This window comes from Lithobates pipiens, unplaced genomic scaffold (assembly GCF_037356315.1).
Source record: "Lithobates pipiens isolate NorthernLeopardFrog02 unplaced genomic scaffold, aLitPip1_a1.2 Scaffold_22, whole genome shotgun sequence".
NCBI classification, from domain to species: Eukaryota; Metazoa; Chordata; class Amphibia; order Anura; family Ranidae; genus Lithobates; species Lithobates pipiens.
This window is the reverse complement of record NW_027507784.1, coordinates 88,209,061-88,228,797: the sequence shown is the minus strand read 5'-3', so window position 1 is coordinate 88,228,797 and position 19,737 is coordinate 88,209,061. Positions and strand designations below refer to the sequence as shown.

Here is a 19,737-nt window from a genome sequence, read left to right as displayed (position 1 = left end):
GGTGCGATGCAGACCCCGCATGTGATCCGCACAGGCATCAACACATTCCTGTTCACATCACACGTGATGTCTGTGTGGTGCAATTTCAGCCATATATTTTGTATGGCTGAAATCACATCGCATCAAAATGGCGCAGGCATGTCCCCCCCCCCCCCCCCCCCCCATCTCATGGTTGTGTACACCCATGCGTTACGATTCTGGCAATCGCACTGTGTCTTGCGATCAGTTTCCAGGTGTTGCTAAGATAACATTGACACCTGCAGCAGATCGCATGGACGCTGTGTGATTGCTTAGAGAGCATTGGTCATCAACCCCTGTCCTCAGGGCCCATTAACAGGCCAGGCTTGCAAGATAACAAATACATGACAGGTGATATCATTCGCTGCTCAGTGATTGCAGTATTCTAGTCTGCATCTCCCCCAAGGTAATACATAAAACCTGGCCTGTTAGTGGGTCCTGAGGACAGGAGTTGAGAACCACTGGCCTAGAGCGTGATGCGATTAGAGTCGCCACCTCATCCCTTTAAACCCGAACACATATGAATTACACAGGTTCTGAGGCTAATTAAATGCAGATAAGGTCAGAGTTTAATTACCTTACTCAGCCACAGAACCTGTGTAATTAATATGTGTTCGGGTTTAAAGGGATGAGGTGGCAACCATAGATGCGATGCGGGGAAATGCAGCCAATCATGTGCGTTTCCCACATAGCACAAAAGTGAACCAGGAGTGAGGTTTACATCTTATTTCTTTCTAGGTCCTCCCATCAGTGCTGGCACCACTGGGTGGCAGTGTTTCCACCCATCAGTGTTTTTAGCGGCAGCCAGCAAAAAAATGGACACTGTTCTGCTGCCAGTAAATATCAGCAACAGGAAAAGGTTGCCAGTAAAAAATATTGTTTCCACACTGCACAAGCACAGTTCCAGTCCGGAGCAGGCTGAGACCATCCGAGTGCCAGCTACAGTGTGTTCGGGTGATGCCAGCAGTGGTTGGGGGGTATGGTGGGTCTGGCGGAGGTGATACCTGAGCGTCTCGTGTAGAGGTGTGTAGAGAGAGACTGCGACTCGGGCGGGATGTGTCGGGGGGGTGGTTAGGGGTGTCATCATCATCTGTGCTGCGGCTGTGCTGTGAGAGTCAGCTTCATGTGTGCGCCGCCCATTCTAATCTTGGCCTCCTGAGTCCTGTCCCTGAGCTACTTATTTAAAGCGGACCTTCAGTCATTTTTTTCAACTTTCCATCTATTAAATCTTCTCCTCTTGCTTTAACGTTGGATAGTAAAACATTTTTTTTTCTGCCAGTACCGTATATACTCGAGTATAGGCCGACCCGAATATAAGCCGAGGCCCCCAATTTACCCCCAAAAAAACTGGCAAACTTATTGACTCGTGTATAAGCCGAGGGTGAGACATGCCTGTCCATCCCTGTGTGTGTGTCCGTCCATCCCTGTGTGTCCGTCCATCCCTGTGTGTCCGTCCATCCCTGTGTGTCCGTCCATCCCTGTGTGTGTGTGTCTCCATCCATCCATCCGTCCATCCCTGTGTGTGTGTGTGTCTCCATCCATCCATCCATCCCTGTGTGTGTGTGTCTCCATCCATCCATCCATCCATCCCTGTGTGTGTGTGTCTCCATCCATCCATCCATCCCTGTGTGTGTCTCCGTGTGTGTGTGTGTGTGTGTGTGTGTCCAGCCTACCTGTGTCCCGAGCCTTTGTCCCGAGCCTCCGTCCCGTGCCTTGCCTCCGTGTCGTGCCTTGCCTTGCCTCCGTCCCGTCCCGTCCCGTCCCGTCCCGTGCCGTGCCGTGCCTTGCCTCCGTCCCGTGCCCTCTTCGTCGGCGCCTCGGCGGCCATTGTAAAATTCAAAAGCCGCGCCTCCGCCTTCGCCTGTGATAGGCGGAACACTGAATTTCCCAGCAGCCTGTGTTCCGCCTATCACGGACATCGTATCATCCTCGTCCGTAGTACGAGGATGATACGATGTCCGTGATAGGCGGAACACAGGCTGCTGGGAAATTCAGTGTTCCGCCTATCACAGGCGAAGGCGGCGCTGGAGGCGCGGCTTTTGAATTATAGAATGGCCGCTGTCTGTCTGCTCGACACGCTGATCGAGCGGGCAGACAGCGATGACTCGAGTATAAGCCGAGGGGGGCACTTTCAGCCTCAAAAAAGAGGCTGAAAATCTCGGCTTATACTCGAGTATATACGGTAAATACCTTATACAGCCCACTTCCTGTTTCTTGCCTGCTCATTAGCCTAGGCTTATGACATCATGCACAGCTCTCTCTCTCACTCTCAAGACAGTTTTCCAGGAAGAGAGGGGAGGATGAGTCATAGGAGGGCCAATAAGAGCTGCCGGGCTGCAGATCTGGAGGTGTGCCTCTGTGTGTCTGTGCCAGACTCGGTGGAGAGAGATTTCTGCCGCATGTTTGGCAAGTACAGAATCACAGTACATATAAAATAATATGCAAAGTGGTTGAAGGGAAGCTTCAGAATGCCAAAGATGTTTTTATTACAAATGATGTGAGCAGACTGCAGTTCCTCTTTAAAGAGGAGTTCCAGCCTGGGTAAAAAACAAGATTAAATAATTAGGTTTTACCCCCTTAATGACCAGGCCATTTTTTGCAATACACCACTTTAACTGACAATCGCGCAGATACCTGACACTTTTGACCTTTTTTTTGGAACCAGCGACACGAATACAGTGATCAGTGCTAAAAATAGGCACTGTTACTGTACTAATGAAACCGGCAGTGAAGGAGTTAACATCAGGGGCGATCAAAGGGTTAAGCGGGTCCCTAGGCAGTGCTTTCTAGCTGTGTGGGGGATGGACTGACTGGGGGAACACAGAGATTCGTGTTCCTGCTTAGCAGGAACAGAAGATCTCGGTGTCCTATGTCAGAACGGCGATCTGCCTTGTTTACATAGTGGCCAGTGGACATCAGGTCCGCTGGCCCCCGCTGATTGCGGCCACAGGTAAGTTTTGGCACAATAGAGCCGCCCTGCCGCAGTATATCTGCAAGAGGGGGTCCTTAAGTGGTTAAAACTTAATTAATTTTTATTTATACAATTTGTTTTTCATTAAAAAAAGGAGGTTAAAATAAAACGAGTGCGATATTTGACAAGGTTTTTGATAAATGAATGCATCAATATCTGGTTGGATGGATGTAGTAGCAATTCTCAATGAATTCGCAAGGTGCTCACCAGATATTTTGGTTATAATTTTGCCCATTATTATTATTATACAGGATTTATATAGTGCCAACAGTTTGCACAGCGCTTAACAAAATGAATGCATACATTACAGTTACTTTACAATTTGGTACAAGAGGAATCAGAGGGCCCTGCTCATTAGAGCTTACAATCTAAAAAGGAAGGGTCAATTGATACAAAAGACAATAGCCCTGGGGATGAGCTGATGGAGAAAGTAAAAACAGTGTATTAGTTAGAAGCAAGATAGGATTCTTTGAAGAGAAGGGTTTTCAGAGATTGTCTAAAGATAGATTAGGGGACAGTCGGACAGATTGGGGTAGGGAGTTCCAAAGGATGGGAGAAGCTCTGGAGAAATCCTGGAGGCGAGCATGGGAGGAGGTGACAAGGAAGCTAGAGAGCAGGAAGTCCTGGGAGGATCGAAGAGATCGGCTTGGTTGGTATTTTGGGACTAGGTTAGTGATGTAACTAGGGGCAGAGTTATGGATGGCTTTGTAAAGTATTGATAGTACTTTGAATTTTATTTGTTGGGTGAGTGAAAGCCAATGGAGGGATTGGCAGAGGAGGGGTGGAGGACACTGAATGGTTGGTAAGGTGGATGAGTCTTGGAGCGGCATTCATTATGGACTGGAGGGGGGATAGTCTATGTAAAGGTAATCCAATGAGGAGGGAGTTTCAGTAGTCGAGGCGAGAGATAACCAGGGAGTGGATTAGAAGCTTTGTAGTGTCATTGGTTAAAAAGGGACGTATTCTAGAGATGATGCGATCTGGACAGTGATTGGATGTGGACCTGAAAGGACAGTTCAGAGTCTAATGCCGGCCGTACATCGGTCGAATTTAGAAAGAATTTTCTTTTGAAAATCGTATCTAAAGGATTTTCGTTTGAATTTTCGCACCATTAGTGGTGCTGCAGCAACAGCCAATTTCCGTGCGCTAATCAAATTTGAGTAATCGGATGTGTTGGAAATTTTTTTTTTAAATTTACGATTTTCTAATCAATGATGGGAGAATCGTGCGAGAAATGTAATAGAAAAAGGAATGCAAACGTGTAAGAAAAGAAAAAATTCCCAGAAAGAAAAGATTCTGGGCCATGAAAATTCTTTTCTGTAGCAACATGAGGTGAAATTGAAGGCTTGGTGGGCTGAATTTCGAATATCAATGATGGCGCCATTGGATCACAAAAAAAACCCCCAAAAAACGAACTTTCTGATTTTGAAAAGAAAATTTGTTCGAAATTCGACCATGTATGGCCTGCTTAAGGTTACCCCTAGCACCCTGGCATATCGGGACGGACTGATAGATGTGCCCTTGATCTTGACAGAGAAGTGGTTAATACTCAGATACATTACCCGTACCAGTGATCGTTAACTTCTGATTTGCAGGGGAAGGGGCACGTGGGGGAGGAAATGTTAAGAGCTCGGATTTAGATAGATTCAGTTTGAGGAAGTGGTGTGACTTCCAGGCTGATATGTCTGTTAGTAAATCAGTGATGTGTGAGGAGACTTATGGGGTGAGCTGAGGGGTAGAGAGATAGATTGTGCTTCATCCTTGAAAATAGATGCTCACAAATATAGCTGCTGCAGAAAACCGATGACATGGATTGTGAAGAATGGGAGATTTTGTCTTTGGGAAGATAAAGAGACAGTCCAACTTTTTCCTCACGCGTGGAGGACATCCATTCTTATGGCTACCTGGCGACCTTGTTGGGCGGTTTTATCCACAGGCGCCATATGATCTCTGCTTAAGCCCGGGTTCACACTGTGATGTCAAAGTTTTGTGCGATTTCACCACAACTTGCAGGTCAATCCAGGTCATACCAAAGTCGGACCAAAAGTAGTGCAGGAACCTTTTTCTAAGTCGGAGTGACTTGAGTCAATCCAATTAGAATGGTTCCATTGCATAGAATGGAGGTCCAACTTCTGATGTGACAAGTGCTCCAAAGTCGTAGCGATTGTTGCATCTGTGTGAACCGGGCTTTAGGAAGTCCGGTAAGGAAGTGGTGGGAAGGTGTCGGAGCCCTGAAGTCTACACAGTCTCCATAGGGGATTGTTAGCACTTCATTTTCACTCAACACATGGACTATGTCTTTGAATGTTTCAGATAAGTTTAATGCATTTTTTTTTCCAATACTGTGTTTTTTTTTTTATTATTTCATCTATATTATCACAAAGATGTCACTATTGTTCAAAGAGACAGTGCAATTGTTTTTTTACTCACAGAATATGTGGATTTTATATTAGCTGCACTTTTTTTTTTTATTTGTTTTATTATATATACACATATATTGTTTGTTTTAGGTCATGTGGAATTTATATAAGGTGGAACAGTTATTGGACAACATTTCATTTTCCACTATATAAAATACCAGCAGTAATAAAAAAAGGTATTACTAAAGGAAGGTCTTGCAATGCAAAGGGCAGCTTTGAGTACTCGGCACTAGAAGGGTAACCTCATCTTATTAAAGTGGATTTAAACCCCCATTTTATTTCCAGCTTTTTGAATGTGTAGAAAAAGGTTATACCCATGGGGAGGTGTTTGTCGCTCTGTCTCCTCGCTAGGGAGACTCATCCTCTCCTCGTCCTGGTGATCAGTGTCACAGAGACAGAAAAATGATCGGAAAGCCAAAATTACAATTTTACCAGAACATAGAGGGAATATCTTCCAGTGGGGACAGCTGTTCCAGTGACAAATGTCCAAGAAGGGATTTTCCTTCACATTAGAGAGACCCTTTTGGTGTTGGTGGGAGGAAGATTAGGGCCCCGTTGCAGGTGTCGCTGGGAGGAAGAATAGGGCCCCATTTCGGGTGTCGGTGGGGGGAAGAATAGGGACCGTTGCAGGTGTCGCTGGGAGGAAGGAAGAATAGGGCCACGTTGCGGGTGTCGGTGGGAGGAAGAATAGGACCCCATTTCGGGTGTCGGTGGGAGGAAGAATAGGACCCCATTTCGGGTGTCGGTGGGAGGAAGAATAGGACCCCATTTCGGGTGTCGGTGGGAGGAAGAATAGGACCCCATTTCGGGTGTCGGTGGGAGGAAGAATAGGACCCCATTTCGGGTGTCGGTGGGAGGAAGAATAGGACCCCATTTCGGGTGTCGGTGGGGGGAAGAATAGGGACCGTTGCAGGTGTCAGTGGGAGGAAGAATAGGGACCGTTGCAGGTGTCGCTGGGAGGAAGGAAGAATAGGGCCACGTTGCGGGTGTCGGTGGGAGGAAGAATAGGACCCCATTTCGGGTGTCGGTGGGAGGAAGAATAGGACCCCATTTCGGGTGTCGGTGGGAGGAAGAATAGGACCCCATTTCGGGTGTCGGTGGGAGGAAGAATAGGACCCCATTTCGGGTGTCGGTGGGAGGAAGAATAGGACCCCATTTCGGGTGTCGGTGGGAGGAAGAATAGGACCCCATTTCGGGTGTTGGTGGGAGGAAGAATAGGACCCCATTTCGGGTGTCGGTGGGAGGAAGAATAGGACCCCATTTCGGGTGTCGGTGGGAGGAAGAATAGGGCCCCATTTCGGGTGTCGGTGGGGGGAAGAATAGGGACCGTTGCAGGTGTCAGTGGGAGGAAGAATAGGGACCGTTGCAGGTGTCGCTGGGAGGAAGGAAGAATAGGGCCACGTTGCGGGTGTCGGTGGGAGGAAGAATAGGACCCCATTTCGGGTGTCGGTGGGAGGAAGAATAGGACCCCATTTCGGGTGTCGGTGGGAGGAAGAATAGGACCCCATTTCGGGTGTCGGTGGGAGGAAGAATAGGACCCCATTTCGGGTGTCGGTGGGAGGAAGAATAGGACCCCATTTCGGGTGTCGGTGGGAGGAAGAATAGGACCCCATTTCGGGTGTCGGTGGGAGGAAGAATAGGACCCCATTTCGGGTGTCGGTGGGAGGAAGAATAGGACCCCATTTCGGGTGTCGGTGGGAGGAAGAATAGGACCCCATTTCGGGTGTCGGTGGGAGGAAGAATAGGACCCCATTTCGGGTGTCGGTGGGAGGAAGAATAGGACCCCATTTCGGGTGTCGGTGGGAGGAAGAATAGGACCCCATTTCGGGTGTCGGTGGGAGGAAGAATAGGACCCCATTTCGGGTGTCGGTGGGAGGAAGAATAGGACCCCATTTCGGGTGTCGGTGGGAGGAAGAATAGGACCCCATTTCGGGTGTCGGTGGGAGGAAGAATAGGACCCCATTTCGGGTGTCGGTGGGAGGAAGAATAGGACCCCATTTCGGGTGTCGGTGGGAGGAAGAATAGGACCCCATTTCGGGTGTCGGTGGGAGGAAGAATAGGACCCCATTTCGGGTGTCGGTGGGAGGAAGAATAGGACCCCCATTTCGGGTGTCGGTGGGAGGAAGAATAGGACCCCCATTTCGGGTGTCGGTGAGAGGAAGAATAGGACCCCCATTTCGGGTGTCGGTGAGAGGAAGAATAGGACCCCCATTTCGGGTGTCGGTGAGAGGAAGAATAGGACCCCCATTTCGGGTGTCGGTGGGAGGAAGAATAGGACCCCCATTTCGGGTGTCGGTGGGAGGAAGAATAGGACCCCCATTTCGGGTGTCGGTGGGAGGAAGAATAGGACCCCATTTCGGGTGTCGGTGGGAGGAAGAATAGGACCCCATTTCGGGTGTCGGTGGGAGGAAGAATAGGACCCCATTTCGGGTGTCGGTGGGAGGAAGAATAGGACCCCATTTCGGGTGTCGGTGGGAGGAAGAATAGGACCCCATTTCGGGTGTCGGTGGGAGGAAGAATAGGACCCCGTTGTGGGAGGATTTCTGTCAGCTGGATGTGCACCCACCACATGCACAGAAGGCATTATACATCTTTGTGTGACAGTTGTATTTGGTGAGACTCTATTGCTCTGTGTACACATTGATCAAGTCTTATTATTTTAGCATGAGCTCACAACACGCTCAGCTTACTCCTTGATGGCCTTAATGTGGTGAATTGACAATTTCAGTACTCTTATTTTTATTTTATTACGGCTGTGTGTCAAATCTAAATATCACAAACCCATTGTAAGTAATTGCACCGGTATTCAAACATAGTGCTTTAAACAGTGATTTTCAAAAATCATATCTGATGTATAGGATCGCCTTCAGACTTTGCATTTATAATTGAAGAAAGAAAACAAATTTTCTGAAACGCATCAGATTTTCCTCGCCATAGTCACCTTTCTGGTGAAGGTTATAGAGTGGACTTTGACCCTATGTATTGTAAGATCGATCCTATTCTGTGATTTTACAGAATACATATTAGAGCTACACGATTATCGCAATATTTTCCCCCCTTGCGATCTTGACAAAGTATTTCCCGATTGTTTCTATGCAGAAAATTCTCTCTGCTCTGCTGGAGCCAAAAGCCTTCAAACAAAAAAAAAAAAAAAAAAAATGTGCAGTCTGCCCAGAATCACAACATTCTTTAGCAGTGGAACTTAAGTATAAACATTGTAACGATTTGTCCTTTAGAAGTTTAACCACTTAAACACTAAGGGCCGGTTCACACTGCAGGCGAGGCGAGGCGACTCCGACTTGCCTCGCCGCGGCCTCAGCGGCGACTTGCAAATGACTTCTGTATAGAAGTCAATGCAAGTCGCCCAAAAGTAGTACAGGAACCTTTTTTCTGAGTCGGAGCGACTCGAGTTGCTCCTCTCAGAACGGTTCCATTGTACAGAACGGGGGCGACTTGCGAGAGCGAGGCGAGGCGAGTCGTGTCGCCTCGCATCGCCCGCTGTGTGAACCGGCTCTAAACCTTTTTCTGACATTTGTTGGTTTCAAGTTTTTTTTTTTTGCTAGAAAATTACTTAGAACCCCCAAACATTATATATCTTTTTTTAGTAGTGACACTAGAGAATAAAATGGTGGTTGTGGCAATATTTTATGTCACACTGTATTTGCGCAGCAGTCGTTCAAATGTAATTTTTTTGGAAAAAAAATTACACTTTAATGAATTAAAAAATAAAAAAAACTAACCAGTAAAGTTAGCCCAATTTTTTTTGTATAATGTGAAAGATTTTACGCTGCGAGAATCGTGATCTTTTTATTCTAAGAAAAAAAAAAAAAAAAAAAAAAAAAAAAAAAAAAAAAATCACGATTCTCATTTTGGCCAGAATCGTGCAGCTCGAATACATATACAGCTGTTTCTTTTATAGGGCAGTAGTGTGAAGAATCTCATAGGATTTAAAGGGAAATATTTATATTGTTTTTTTTTTTGCGTTTTTAGCAAGGTAAAAAAAATGCAGCAAAAATGCATCAGTGTGAAAGCAGCCTAAAATGTACTAGGTTTTTAAACATATTAAAAAAAAAAAAAAAAAAAATAAAAAAAAACCCTTGCATAAATTATTTCAATTTTAAAGGGTAAAAAGCACGGGCAATGAACTATATTTAGACGGACTCCTTAACGAATTCTCAGAAATAATTAAAAAAAGGATATATTTGAATACAGCTGAACTTTCCATAAACCCCTGGGAGACATCAGCCCAGGATATTGATGAAGAAAGCGGTGATGGATGATACAAATATCCGCTCTCCGTACCATCATCAATCCCGTCCTCTCACCTTCAAGCGACGTGCGCTGGGAGCATCACGGGGATGGATCACGTGTCGGCGGCTCTGGCCTCAAAGTCACACAGATTACAGCGAGCCTCCGATACATCATCCATCCGATTCACAATGTGAGCAGAACACACGTGTGTGTGTGTGTGTGTGTGTACACAATGGGTACCGACCTGAAGGGCACAATAGCAGCTGTGCAGATTGTCCAGGCGTGGTCCAAAGATAAACTCTTCATAGGCCCCTCCTAAAGTCTGATACAAAAGAGGAACAATTCAGGAGAAGTGACGATTGGTCGATCAGTACATCAGTATAATTCAAGTTTAGATCTGGTCAGAAATAAAACTGTATTCATTCAGTACCGATCATATGCTGGCTTCTCTGCGTTGTTTTGGCACTATCATCAGGGCTGCTGTTAGAAACCTCAGGGCTCCATACAGTAAACCTGCCAGGGCACCACCCTCCAAATAAACACAATTTACAATGCTTTGGTTATGAATGAATACATTGAGTGATCCGTAACGATCACTCATTGTGTTCATTCAAGAAAGGAAGGGGCTGGGTAATATGACATAATATAATATGACATTTTACTGGACCATTTTCTCCACTGTCCATCCTGAAGGATCCTTTTGTGTGCTTGCAGCTACCAGCAGGAAGGAGAGGAGAGAAGTCGGAATTACTGCGGGGGTGGGGGTGGTGGGGGCCTGGGTAGCAGAGGGAAACTTATTGTGCAGAGTGAGGATGATCGGTACGATGGGGTAGCAATTACTGGAACCGATCTCTGCATGGCTCTCTCAGAAGCAGCTGAAAGCTGGTGGGGAGGGAGAGGAGAAGAAGCCAGATTTCAGCTGCTGATCACCCTCCCTGCCCACATTACAATTCACCCTGCTGCCTGGGCCCCCCTGCTGGCCTGGACCCAGTAAAGGAGGTACCTCCTTATTCACCGCCCTGACTACCATACATCACCAGCAGTGCAGCACTGCCACATACATTGATGGCTCATTCAAACTAAAAAGTGATCAATCGCAGGGCGGTAATGTGCACCATGGCACTCATTAACGTGCGTTGTGTTAAGGCAGCCCATTCATCATGAATGGGCAACCAAAGCACAAAAATGGATGAAAAACATGTATTGCGGTACATTGTTGAACGATGAATAGCACTGCAACGTACATCAAGCAAGTGCATTGCTACGCGCTATGGCAATGCTTGCTCTGTGGTTTAGTGCATGTTTCTACAATGCACAAGTGTGAATGAGCCCAGAATGACAAACATTTCACAAACAAATCCAGTTTTAAGTAAAAAAAATAAAAACATAAAAACCAATAACCCCTGGGTGATCTATGTCCACTGCATGGCTTTTATCAAACTTTGTTGTCTAAAAAGTGAATCAGAATAGGAGTGATCTCTTCATTATTAATCAGCTGACGCACTTGCAGTGTTCTAATGAGGACAGTTGCAGGGTCTGCAATCTTTTAGAAGCGATTAGCCCTTTAGAAATATCTCAACAAGAATGACATTTTTTTTTTTTTTGCAGGGGATGCCCAAAATCTGATTAATATATCTTAGTGCAGACTTCTGAGAAAATCAGTAAGCAAATCACACAGGCGGAAAATTACATATCTGGGGAACTGTGTACAGAATGCCTCCAGGTGGCAATATTCTATTGATTATATTATCTATATATATATATATATATATATATATATATATATATATATATATATATATATATATATATATATATATATATTAAATCTATATATATATATATATAAAACACATTTTGCTCTATTTTTTCCCCATGTAAGTGGGGTGGACTCATTAAAGTCCAACTGAAGTCTTGGGTCTTATTATTGTAGCAGCATTTTCACAGAGAAAAAAAAATAAATAAATAAAAAAAAAAAAAAAAAAAGGGGGGGGGGGGGGGCACAAAACCTAAAATGCAGGGGAACGGGACTAAAAAAAATAAACAAACAAGGGGGGGGGGGGGAGGGGTTTGGTCCAATTCATGTGATCAGCTTTCAGGTTTTATTGCCAAAGCTTAATTGTACAAACTGAACCATGCACCATGTTCTTTAGTAAATCTCCCCCAGTTTGTAGTACAGTAGTATAGTATTGGACATAGGTATAGTGTAGGCAGTGTAGTACAGTATTGGACATATGAAGTAGTGTAGTACAGTTGGACATATCATGTAGTGTAGTACAGTTGGACATATCATGTAGTGTAGTACAGTTGGACATATCATGTAGTGTAGTACAGTTGGACATATCATGTAGTGTAGTACAGTTGGACATATCATGTAGTGTAGTACAGTTGGACATATCATGTAGTGTAGTGTGTGTAGTACTGCTGAATATATGATGTAGTGTAGTCAGTGTGGTGCAGCGTCAAGCTTCATCTCATCCAATCCAGTGAGCGGACTTACCGCAGGTTGGGTGTCCACCAGGCACAGCTCCATTTCCAGGATTTGTTCAGGTTTCACCCCGAGCCTTTCACAGAGTAAACTGAGCAGCAGAGGGTGATGGCGCTCCACCTTATTCAGGAGACAAAAAGCCCAAACATTTTACAAAGAATGTTACCTGGAGGATAAAATATCCTAATTTTAGTGTATGAAAAGCTACAACCTTTTATCATGTTGTTTTGTACAGAGTGGAGAAGACTAAATCCAAACACAAATTTAATCCGGATGCGTTTAGGGAACCAATAGCGTCTCTTTAAACCCCCCCCCCCTCTAGAAAAATATTATTTTGCAGTGGGACACCCCACCCTTCCCCACACTACAAAAAAATTCCTTACACATACATTGCTTAATGGCCCTGTAATCTATTTTTCATTAAATCATTTGCTGCTGTGTTTTTCTGCCTCCATAACATTCTCCTTAAGCTCTCGAACCTCTGCCCCCCCCACTGTTGTTGGTTTGGAACGATCAGTGCATGCAAGTTCTGGTACTGCTGTTGTGTCTTATGCAGACTACAAATCCCATGATTTTGAGAGCAAGCAAGAGAGGGCGGCTACGTTCCTACACATAGCGGGGGGATCACGGAGAATGAGTACAGCCACCCTCTTAACAGTCAGATCACAGCAGAAAAAAAAAAAAAAAAAAGGGGGGGGGGGGGGGTTGGAAGAGGTGGAGAGCAATAGAAGGGACTTTTCTGAGTTCAGAATATTTTTTTATAAATCACTTAGGCCGGGTTCAAATATGTGCGGCCGCGGTTTCCTGCCTGGGGTCCGGTGCGATTCATGTACAAATTTTTTGCCCGAATTCGCACCGAGGCCGTCCCGTACGTGTGTGAACTGGCTCCATTGAGAGCCGGTCACACTCACATGACATGCGAATTGGATGTGGTGAAAGACACATCCAATTCGCACATGTGTGGACCCAGGCCTCAAATGTTTGTTTTGTCTTGGTCCTCTGTATTGTATAACTGATCCCCTGAAAACTCTTCTTTCTACCAGCTGCAGCTCTGATGTCATCACGTACAATGCAGGACCAGCAGTACCTGCACCGTACCAGAGGACGACATGGGCTCGCTTAAATCTCAGGAGCATTGAGAGCGGAGAAGAGCGCAAGCTATGGGCAGAGCGAGCTATAAGGAATTTATTTCCCCCATATTCATCATTCTCCAGACAAAACGAGCCTAGAGTTCAGCTTTAAAGGGGATCTTGCAGCAATCGTGTGTGGGCTTTAATCTGACTTAATTTGAGAGCAGGATCTCAAATTTTCAGACAAAAAAAAAAAAAAATCAGATTGGAATTCTCTACAAACGATCGGAAAAAGTCTGATCGGGCAAAGTGACACGCATGCTCAGATCAAATTACGAGACCAAAGCTATTGGCTAGTAGCCTCAACGTAGTCCCGTCGTAATGAACGAACGTCATCACGTTCCGAACGACCGGATTTTCCGACAACTTTGTCCGACCGTGTGTATGCAACACCAGTTTAGGACAAAATCTGTTGGAAAAAAATCCAACGGATTTTGTTGTCGAAATGTCCGACCGGGTGTACAAGGCATAAGAGCTGAGCAATCAGCAGTCCTGTGATCGCTCAGATCTTAGTCTTAGAGCCGACGTGGGACAGCTGCAGGATTGGAGCGAGTTGTGTGTGGCTAAACTCAAAACTTTGTGCAAATCTGACAAAGGATAGGATGGAAAGTTTCAAAATGCCAACTATATGGCCAACTTTAGGGCTTAGAGATATGGAATTTTTTATTAACTCAATTGTGCTACTACCATTTATAGCAATTAATCTCTAGGAGTAGCAACTAAACCAAACGGCACCCTATAAAGTGGGCTACAGTACTATCTTATAGCAATCGTTTGCATATGAATAGAGTTATGTTCAATGTAGGCAATTCCAAGACATATAATAGTTAGAAGGATAGAGAACAATCTACTTTCATCCTTCAAGTCTTTTTTCTTTTTTTTGGAAGGGGTATTGATGGGCCGTCCTTTCCCACTATAGTCAGTGAAAGTCCTTCCCATGTAAACCAGACGGATCTGATAGGACTTCATCTAGTGTTTTTGGGATGACCCTTCAATGAAGGAGTCTGATGATCTGATTTATACTATTTCTTTGTATAATGTATTTTTATGAATTTCCCAGTCAGGGTTCCCATCAGACTTTAAGTCTTTACTTCTCCAGCTGGAACTGGACTTACACATGCCATTTCCATGTAAACTTCCAGCAATAGTGACCCCTCATGCACTACCATTGTCATCAAAAGGCCCAGTAAATGTGCATTTATGTGTCCAAAAATGGATAACATACATCATTGCATTGCACAGATGTGAACTAGGATCATTTAAAACAACGGGTAACTTGTGCAGATGCGTTGACCTGTGTTAATAGAGTTAGTGTCTGAACATACCCATCTACAGGTGACAGATACACAATACATACATATGCTATAGAACAGATGGGCAGCCTCACCTGGTTCTGGGTCCCTCCAGAGGAGTGGCAGGATGACCCAGAATCCATGGATTCCTTTTCCAGACCTTCTTGTATGGAGGAAGCCAGGATCGGAAGCCTGCAATAGTAAAATGTTGAGGTTATGAATCTCACGTATGAACGTGGAATTTGCAGAAGCTCCAACTTTACTCACAGGTGCTGCTCCGTGTTGGGTCCAAAACTTTCATTAATGTTCCTCTGCAGGTGGATTGCCAGGTGAGGGATGCGCAGGATTGGGCGCTCCACATAAACCAGGCGGTGCTGCAGCCGGTGCCCTTCCTGAAAAAAAAAGACACAAGAGGTGATGTTCCCTCGGAAAGATACAGTTAGTTAGTGTCCATTAGTGTTGTGTACAGTGACCAACTATGGTCAGTAGTGACCAAAAAGCACTACGAGACACCTAGACAATTCCTTAGCTCTGTCCTTATGACTGAACACATACGTTTGTTTTAATATACTGTGCACATGGCAACCAGGACTGGTTGTCATTCTCCAGCCCATTAGTGCTTGTTGTGGGGCCCTTGGATCCCAACAGTCAGTAATGGTAGCATTGATTTGCAAAGTGGCACAGATTACAGTACAGTATGTATCCCATCTCCAAACACACCCATAGCATGTACTCAGTCTCAGACCCATTTACTCTGGTATGTCCTCAGTCTCCTACAGCATTCTGTAGTGTTATCTAGTAGTAGTCACATTCAACTGGACTTGTTCTGTAATACTGAAGATGTTTCGTACCTTCTTCAAGCCACTTCTTCAGCTACAATGAGTGTCAGGAAGATACCCCAGCATTTATATCCACAAAGGTAGAACCAAAACCTTAATTCAAGCTCTGAAATTTGTAGATGTTGATTGTGCCCACAGAATGGGGAGGTGTGAAAGTTGTGGAACGACCCTATTCTAATTACAAAACCTTGGTGTCAAGAAGTCTACAAAATCCCATCCTTGGTGTCAAGAAGTCTGCATATGTATTAATTCCTCAATTTTCATGACTAAAAGTGTGAATTGTTGTAAAATCTCCAGGGCAGAGATGTTGAAACTGCATTATTTGTCAGAGACAGATGGTGTTGAAGGTCCCCACCCCGGTTCCAGTTCGACGTAGATGGCTTCTTCCACACCTATGGTGAACCAGTTGTCCTCTGTCCAAAATGTGGACTCCCCTTTCCTCAATGTTCTTGGACAATGAACATCTACACATTCCATGAAGATTGCAATAGTATATCTGTGCTACCTGCATCCCAAGGGGATTGCTAAGGTATGGCATACATACATCCAAGCTAGATCAATGAAACTACAAGTATGTAAACATTGCCATACCTGGAATGCATCCCTAAATATACCAGCTGAAAGCATTTTATTATATCTGTTTAAATTGTTCCTAGCTCTGTGAACTACAGAACCCCCACTCTCCCATGAAGAAACGGGAAGAAAAGAAAAGAAAAGAAAAGAGAGGGAAGAAAAGAAAAGAAAAGAGAGGGAAGAAAAGAAAAGAGAGGGAAGAGAAGAAAAGAAAAAGGGAAGAAAAGAAAAGAAAAAGGGAAGAAAAGAAAAAGGGAAGAAAAGAAAAGAAAAAGGGAAGAAAAGAAAAGAAAAGAGATGAAAGAAGAGATGAAAGAGGAAAGAAGAGGAGAAGAGAAGAAGAAAGAGAAGAAGAAAGAAGAGATGAAAGAGGAAAGAAGAGAAGAAGAGAAGAGGATAAGAAGAGAAGAGGAGAAGAAAGAGAAGAGAGAGAAGAAAGAGAAGAAAGAGAAGAGAGAGAAGAAAGAGAAGAGGAGAAGAAAGAGAAGAGGAGAAGAAAGAGAAGAGGAGAAGAAAGAGAAGAGGAGAAGAAAGAGAAGAGGAGAAGAAAGAGAAGAGGAGAAGAAAGAGAAGAAGAAAGAGGAAAGAAGAAAAAAAAAAAATAATAAAAAAAAAAAAAAAAAAAAAAAAGAAGAAGGAGGAGAGAAAAGGGGAGAGGAAAGAAGAGAAGAGAAGAAAAGAAAAGCAGAAGAAAAGAAAAGCAGAAGAAAAGAAAAGCAGAAGAAAAGAAAAGCAGAAGAAAAGAAAAGCAGAAGAAAAGAAAAGCAGAAGAAAAGAAGAGAAGGGAAGAGAAGAAGAGAAGGGAAGAGAAGAAGAGAAGAATAAAGAAGAGGAGAAGAGAGGAAAGAAGAGAAGAGGAGAGAGACGAGAAGAAATGAGAAAAAGAGAGAAGAAAGATGATAAGAGAAGGGAGAAGAGAAGGAAGAAGAGAAGAGAGAAGGAGGGGTCCTGTAGTCCTGCCCTGAGGCTGCTCAATCATAGGTACAAATATAGTGGATCAGAGCAGATCTTTGCAGTTTGTACTGGTGATAGAATACGGTCGGACTCGCTCTCACCTTAACGATCACTCTCCCAGCCACCGTCAGATCCCGGTCAAACCAGGTGCTCCAGATTCCTCCACCGTAGCACTCCACCCCAACCTGAAGGTAGCCACCCTGGCCACGAGTCGACCTGCGTTTTACCTGCACCCAGGAAAAGCCAGAAAGAAGACTTACGGAATGTCTGAAAAACACATGGAGATAACACAGGAGACCACTGACCCGGAGAGGCCTCTTACCCTCAGGCACGGGCTGTCTGTGTGGGCTCCAATGATGGTAAATCCGTTTCCTTGCTGGTAATGCCCACCCACGGCAAAGGCCACCAAAGTGGAGTAATTGCGGGTCATAAAGTACTAAAAAAGGAGATTGGAGAGCGTAAATAGATGCCACCAATGTACCCGATGTTACCCCGCTCCCCGGGCAGAGAGCATACCTTGTGGTTGGGTTTGATCTCCCAGTGGTCGGCTTCCTTCAGCTCCTGGAATCCGGCTTGGAGAAGACGATTCTTACACTCCTCAACCACTGGAGAGGAAGACAATGAGTTCTATAGATTATTATTATTATACTATCAGAGCCGCACAGGGTTAGCAACTACAGCGGCATATTTACATGTATGCGTTAACCAGCATTATAAAGATTAAAGTGGACCTTCAGCCTTACCTTCAGTCTTGCACAATTGTATTGGCTCCTCTCTGTACCTACATGTTTTCTGTAATTTCACTGCACACTGTGAGCATCTCACAGTGTGCATTAGAAGCTGCATCACGTCAGATAGTGCCCACCTTAATTTCCTGGCTGTGGAACGTCCAACATCATCTAGCACTTTCTTCCCCAGCCTGCCCCTGGGCCCACCCCCCTCCTTCATTGGACTTTAGTTCTGTCAATCATATAGGCTCAGCATTACATGTGGGCGTTTCCTAGGGTGGTCTGCAAGCAAATTCAGCCTGCCTAGGAATGCCCCATCCTCCATACTGACGTCTCCACAGATTCGTTTTCCTCTCATTAATGTATGCTTATGTATTTATATGCTTCTCCACATGACCCTCTATAGGTATTGAATATATCTGTACTAGCAACCTTTGCCAAAATGTACCCATTTTTTTTTTATTGAATAATGTCATTTGCTTATCTTAAACAAATTCAACATGAGAACTCATCCCTGTCCTTTGTCATTCCTAGCATAATTTACTTCTTACCAGAAAGTCCTGAAGAAGCTGCGAAAGCAAAACATGTGGAGTGGTAGTTTTTGCATGTATGCTATTAAGTGGAACCTATAATCCTGGCATGGATGGTGCCATTTCCTCATGTTTTTTAATTGTTTAATAAACTTAATTAAACTAAATTTTTATTGATTCTATTGTCGTCTCCATCTTGTATGCCTATTGAACACTGGTAAAGTCCCGGGGTTGGTTACCCCCTTTTCCCCTCCTCTTATCACATTTTGGGATGTGGTGTGCTTTCTGATATTTTTCGGCTTGATTTTTCATTATTACTGCCGACTTTAATGTTTTTTTTTTTTCTACAGGAGTCTGGAGCTCTGCTTTAAATCTGCTATGGACAGCTTGGTTCCCGATATCACAGCATACCTTTGGAGGTCTAGTGGAGCCCATGTCTCACCAGGTTATGGCGGGTGGTCATAATGTTATGGCTGATCGGCGTATGGAGAAGAGAGTCACACAGAAGATTTTTCTATTATAAATGAATGATCGGTTTATTGCACATATACAGTATGTGTACAGAACTTTGTACAGCAAAGTTCTCGGCTGATGTACTATGCAGCTATTGGATTGGAGATTTGTCATTAATATTGGCGCTTTTGTATTTTGCTTGTTTTTTTTTTTGTAATATGGAACGATCTTACCTATACACAAAATCTAATCTTTATGTTTTATACTTTTGTTTTGATATTTGGGTGCGCTGCATTTTTTATAGTTTATTAAATGTCCACTATGGAGTCATTTACAGCACTGTAAACCCTATAGCATTTTCCATCCTTACTGCACAATATCCAAAACCAAAAAAATTTTTAAAAAAAGAGGAAAGTTTTGATTAGATTTAGGTTTTATCTGATTTCTTCTTGCATAGTTCCCAATAGTTAAAGAAGTCTATAAAAGATTGTGTGGATGTGACATGTATTTTGCACAATCGAGGAGAAAATTGCTGTACTTCCTCTGTTAGGCGATTCCTATATTCTCACCGCCACCTAGTGGTCATTCCAGAAATACTTCAATCAGGAGAGAAAAAAAAAAAAAAGGCATTGTGCCCACTAGAGACTAATTATATATACTCTAGTGTGCATGCGCACTTATTGCGATTAGCAGATCCTTCTAATGTGCATGAGCTTCAACATGTGTTGACTGCGCATGCACAATTAGTGTGACTGGTAGCTGCCTCTGGTGCAATTAGCGTAGCTGCCAGCTCCCAGTAGTACGCATGGGCAGTTATTGTCTCAGACTCCAAGATATGTGTGTGGACTCCCTCTAGTACGCATGCACAATTAGTGTGACTGTGCACTAGTGGACACTGGTAGTCGCACTAAGTGCACATGCGTACTGGAGGGAGTCCGCACACCCATCTCGGAGCCTATGACACAATAGCTGCCCATGCGCACTACTGGGAGCTGCCAGCTACACTAATTGCGCATGTGCACTAGAGGGAGCTGCCAATCAGTGTAACTGGCAGCTCCATCTAATGTACTTGTGCAATTCATGTGGCTGG

The 19,737-nt window shown here is 44.4% G+C and overlaps 1 protein-coding gene across 1 annotated transcript in view; it reads right to left on the bottom strand.

Annotated features, from left to right (window-relative positions):
• The window catches only part of DNPEP (aspartyl aminopeptidase), a gene marked incomplete in the record, with an annotated part of 52,975 nt that overhangs the window by 22,350 nt on the left and 10,888 nt on the right, over positions 1-19,737 (bottom strand). The window contains 7 exon segments of the mRNA XM_077447848.1: positions 9,905-9,982; positions 12,161-12,268; positions 14,666-14,762; positions 14,838-14,962; positions 17,038-17,163; positions 17,259-17,372; positions 17,453-17,541. Of these exon segments, the coding sequence (XP_077303974.1) occupies positions 9,905-9,982; positions 12,161-12,268; positions 14,666-14,762; positions 14,838-14,962; positions 17,038-17,163; positions 17,259-17,372; positions 17,453-17,541 (737 nt within the window).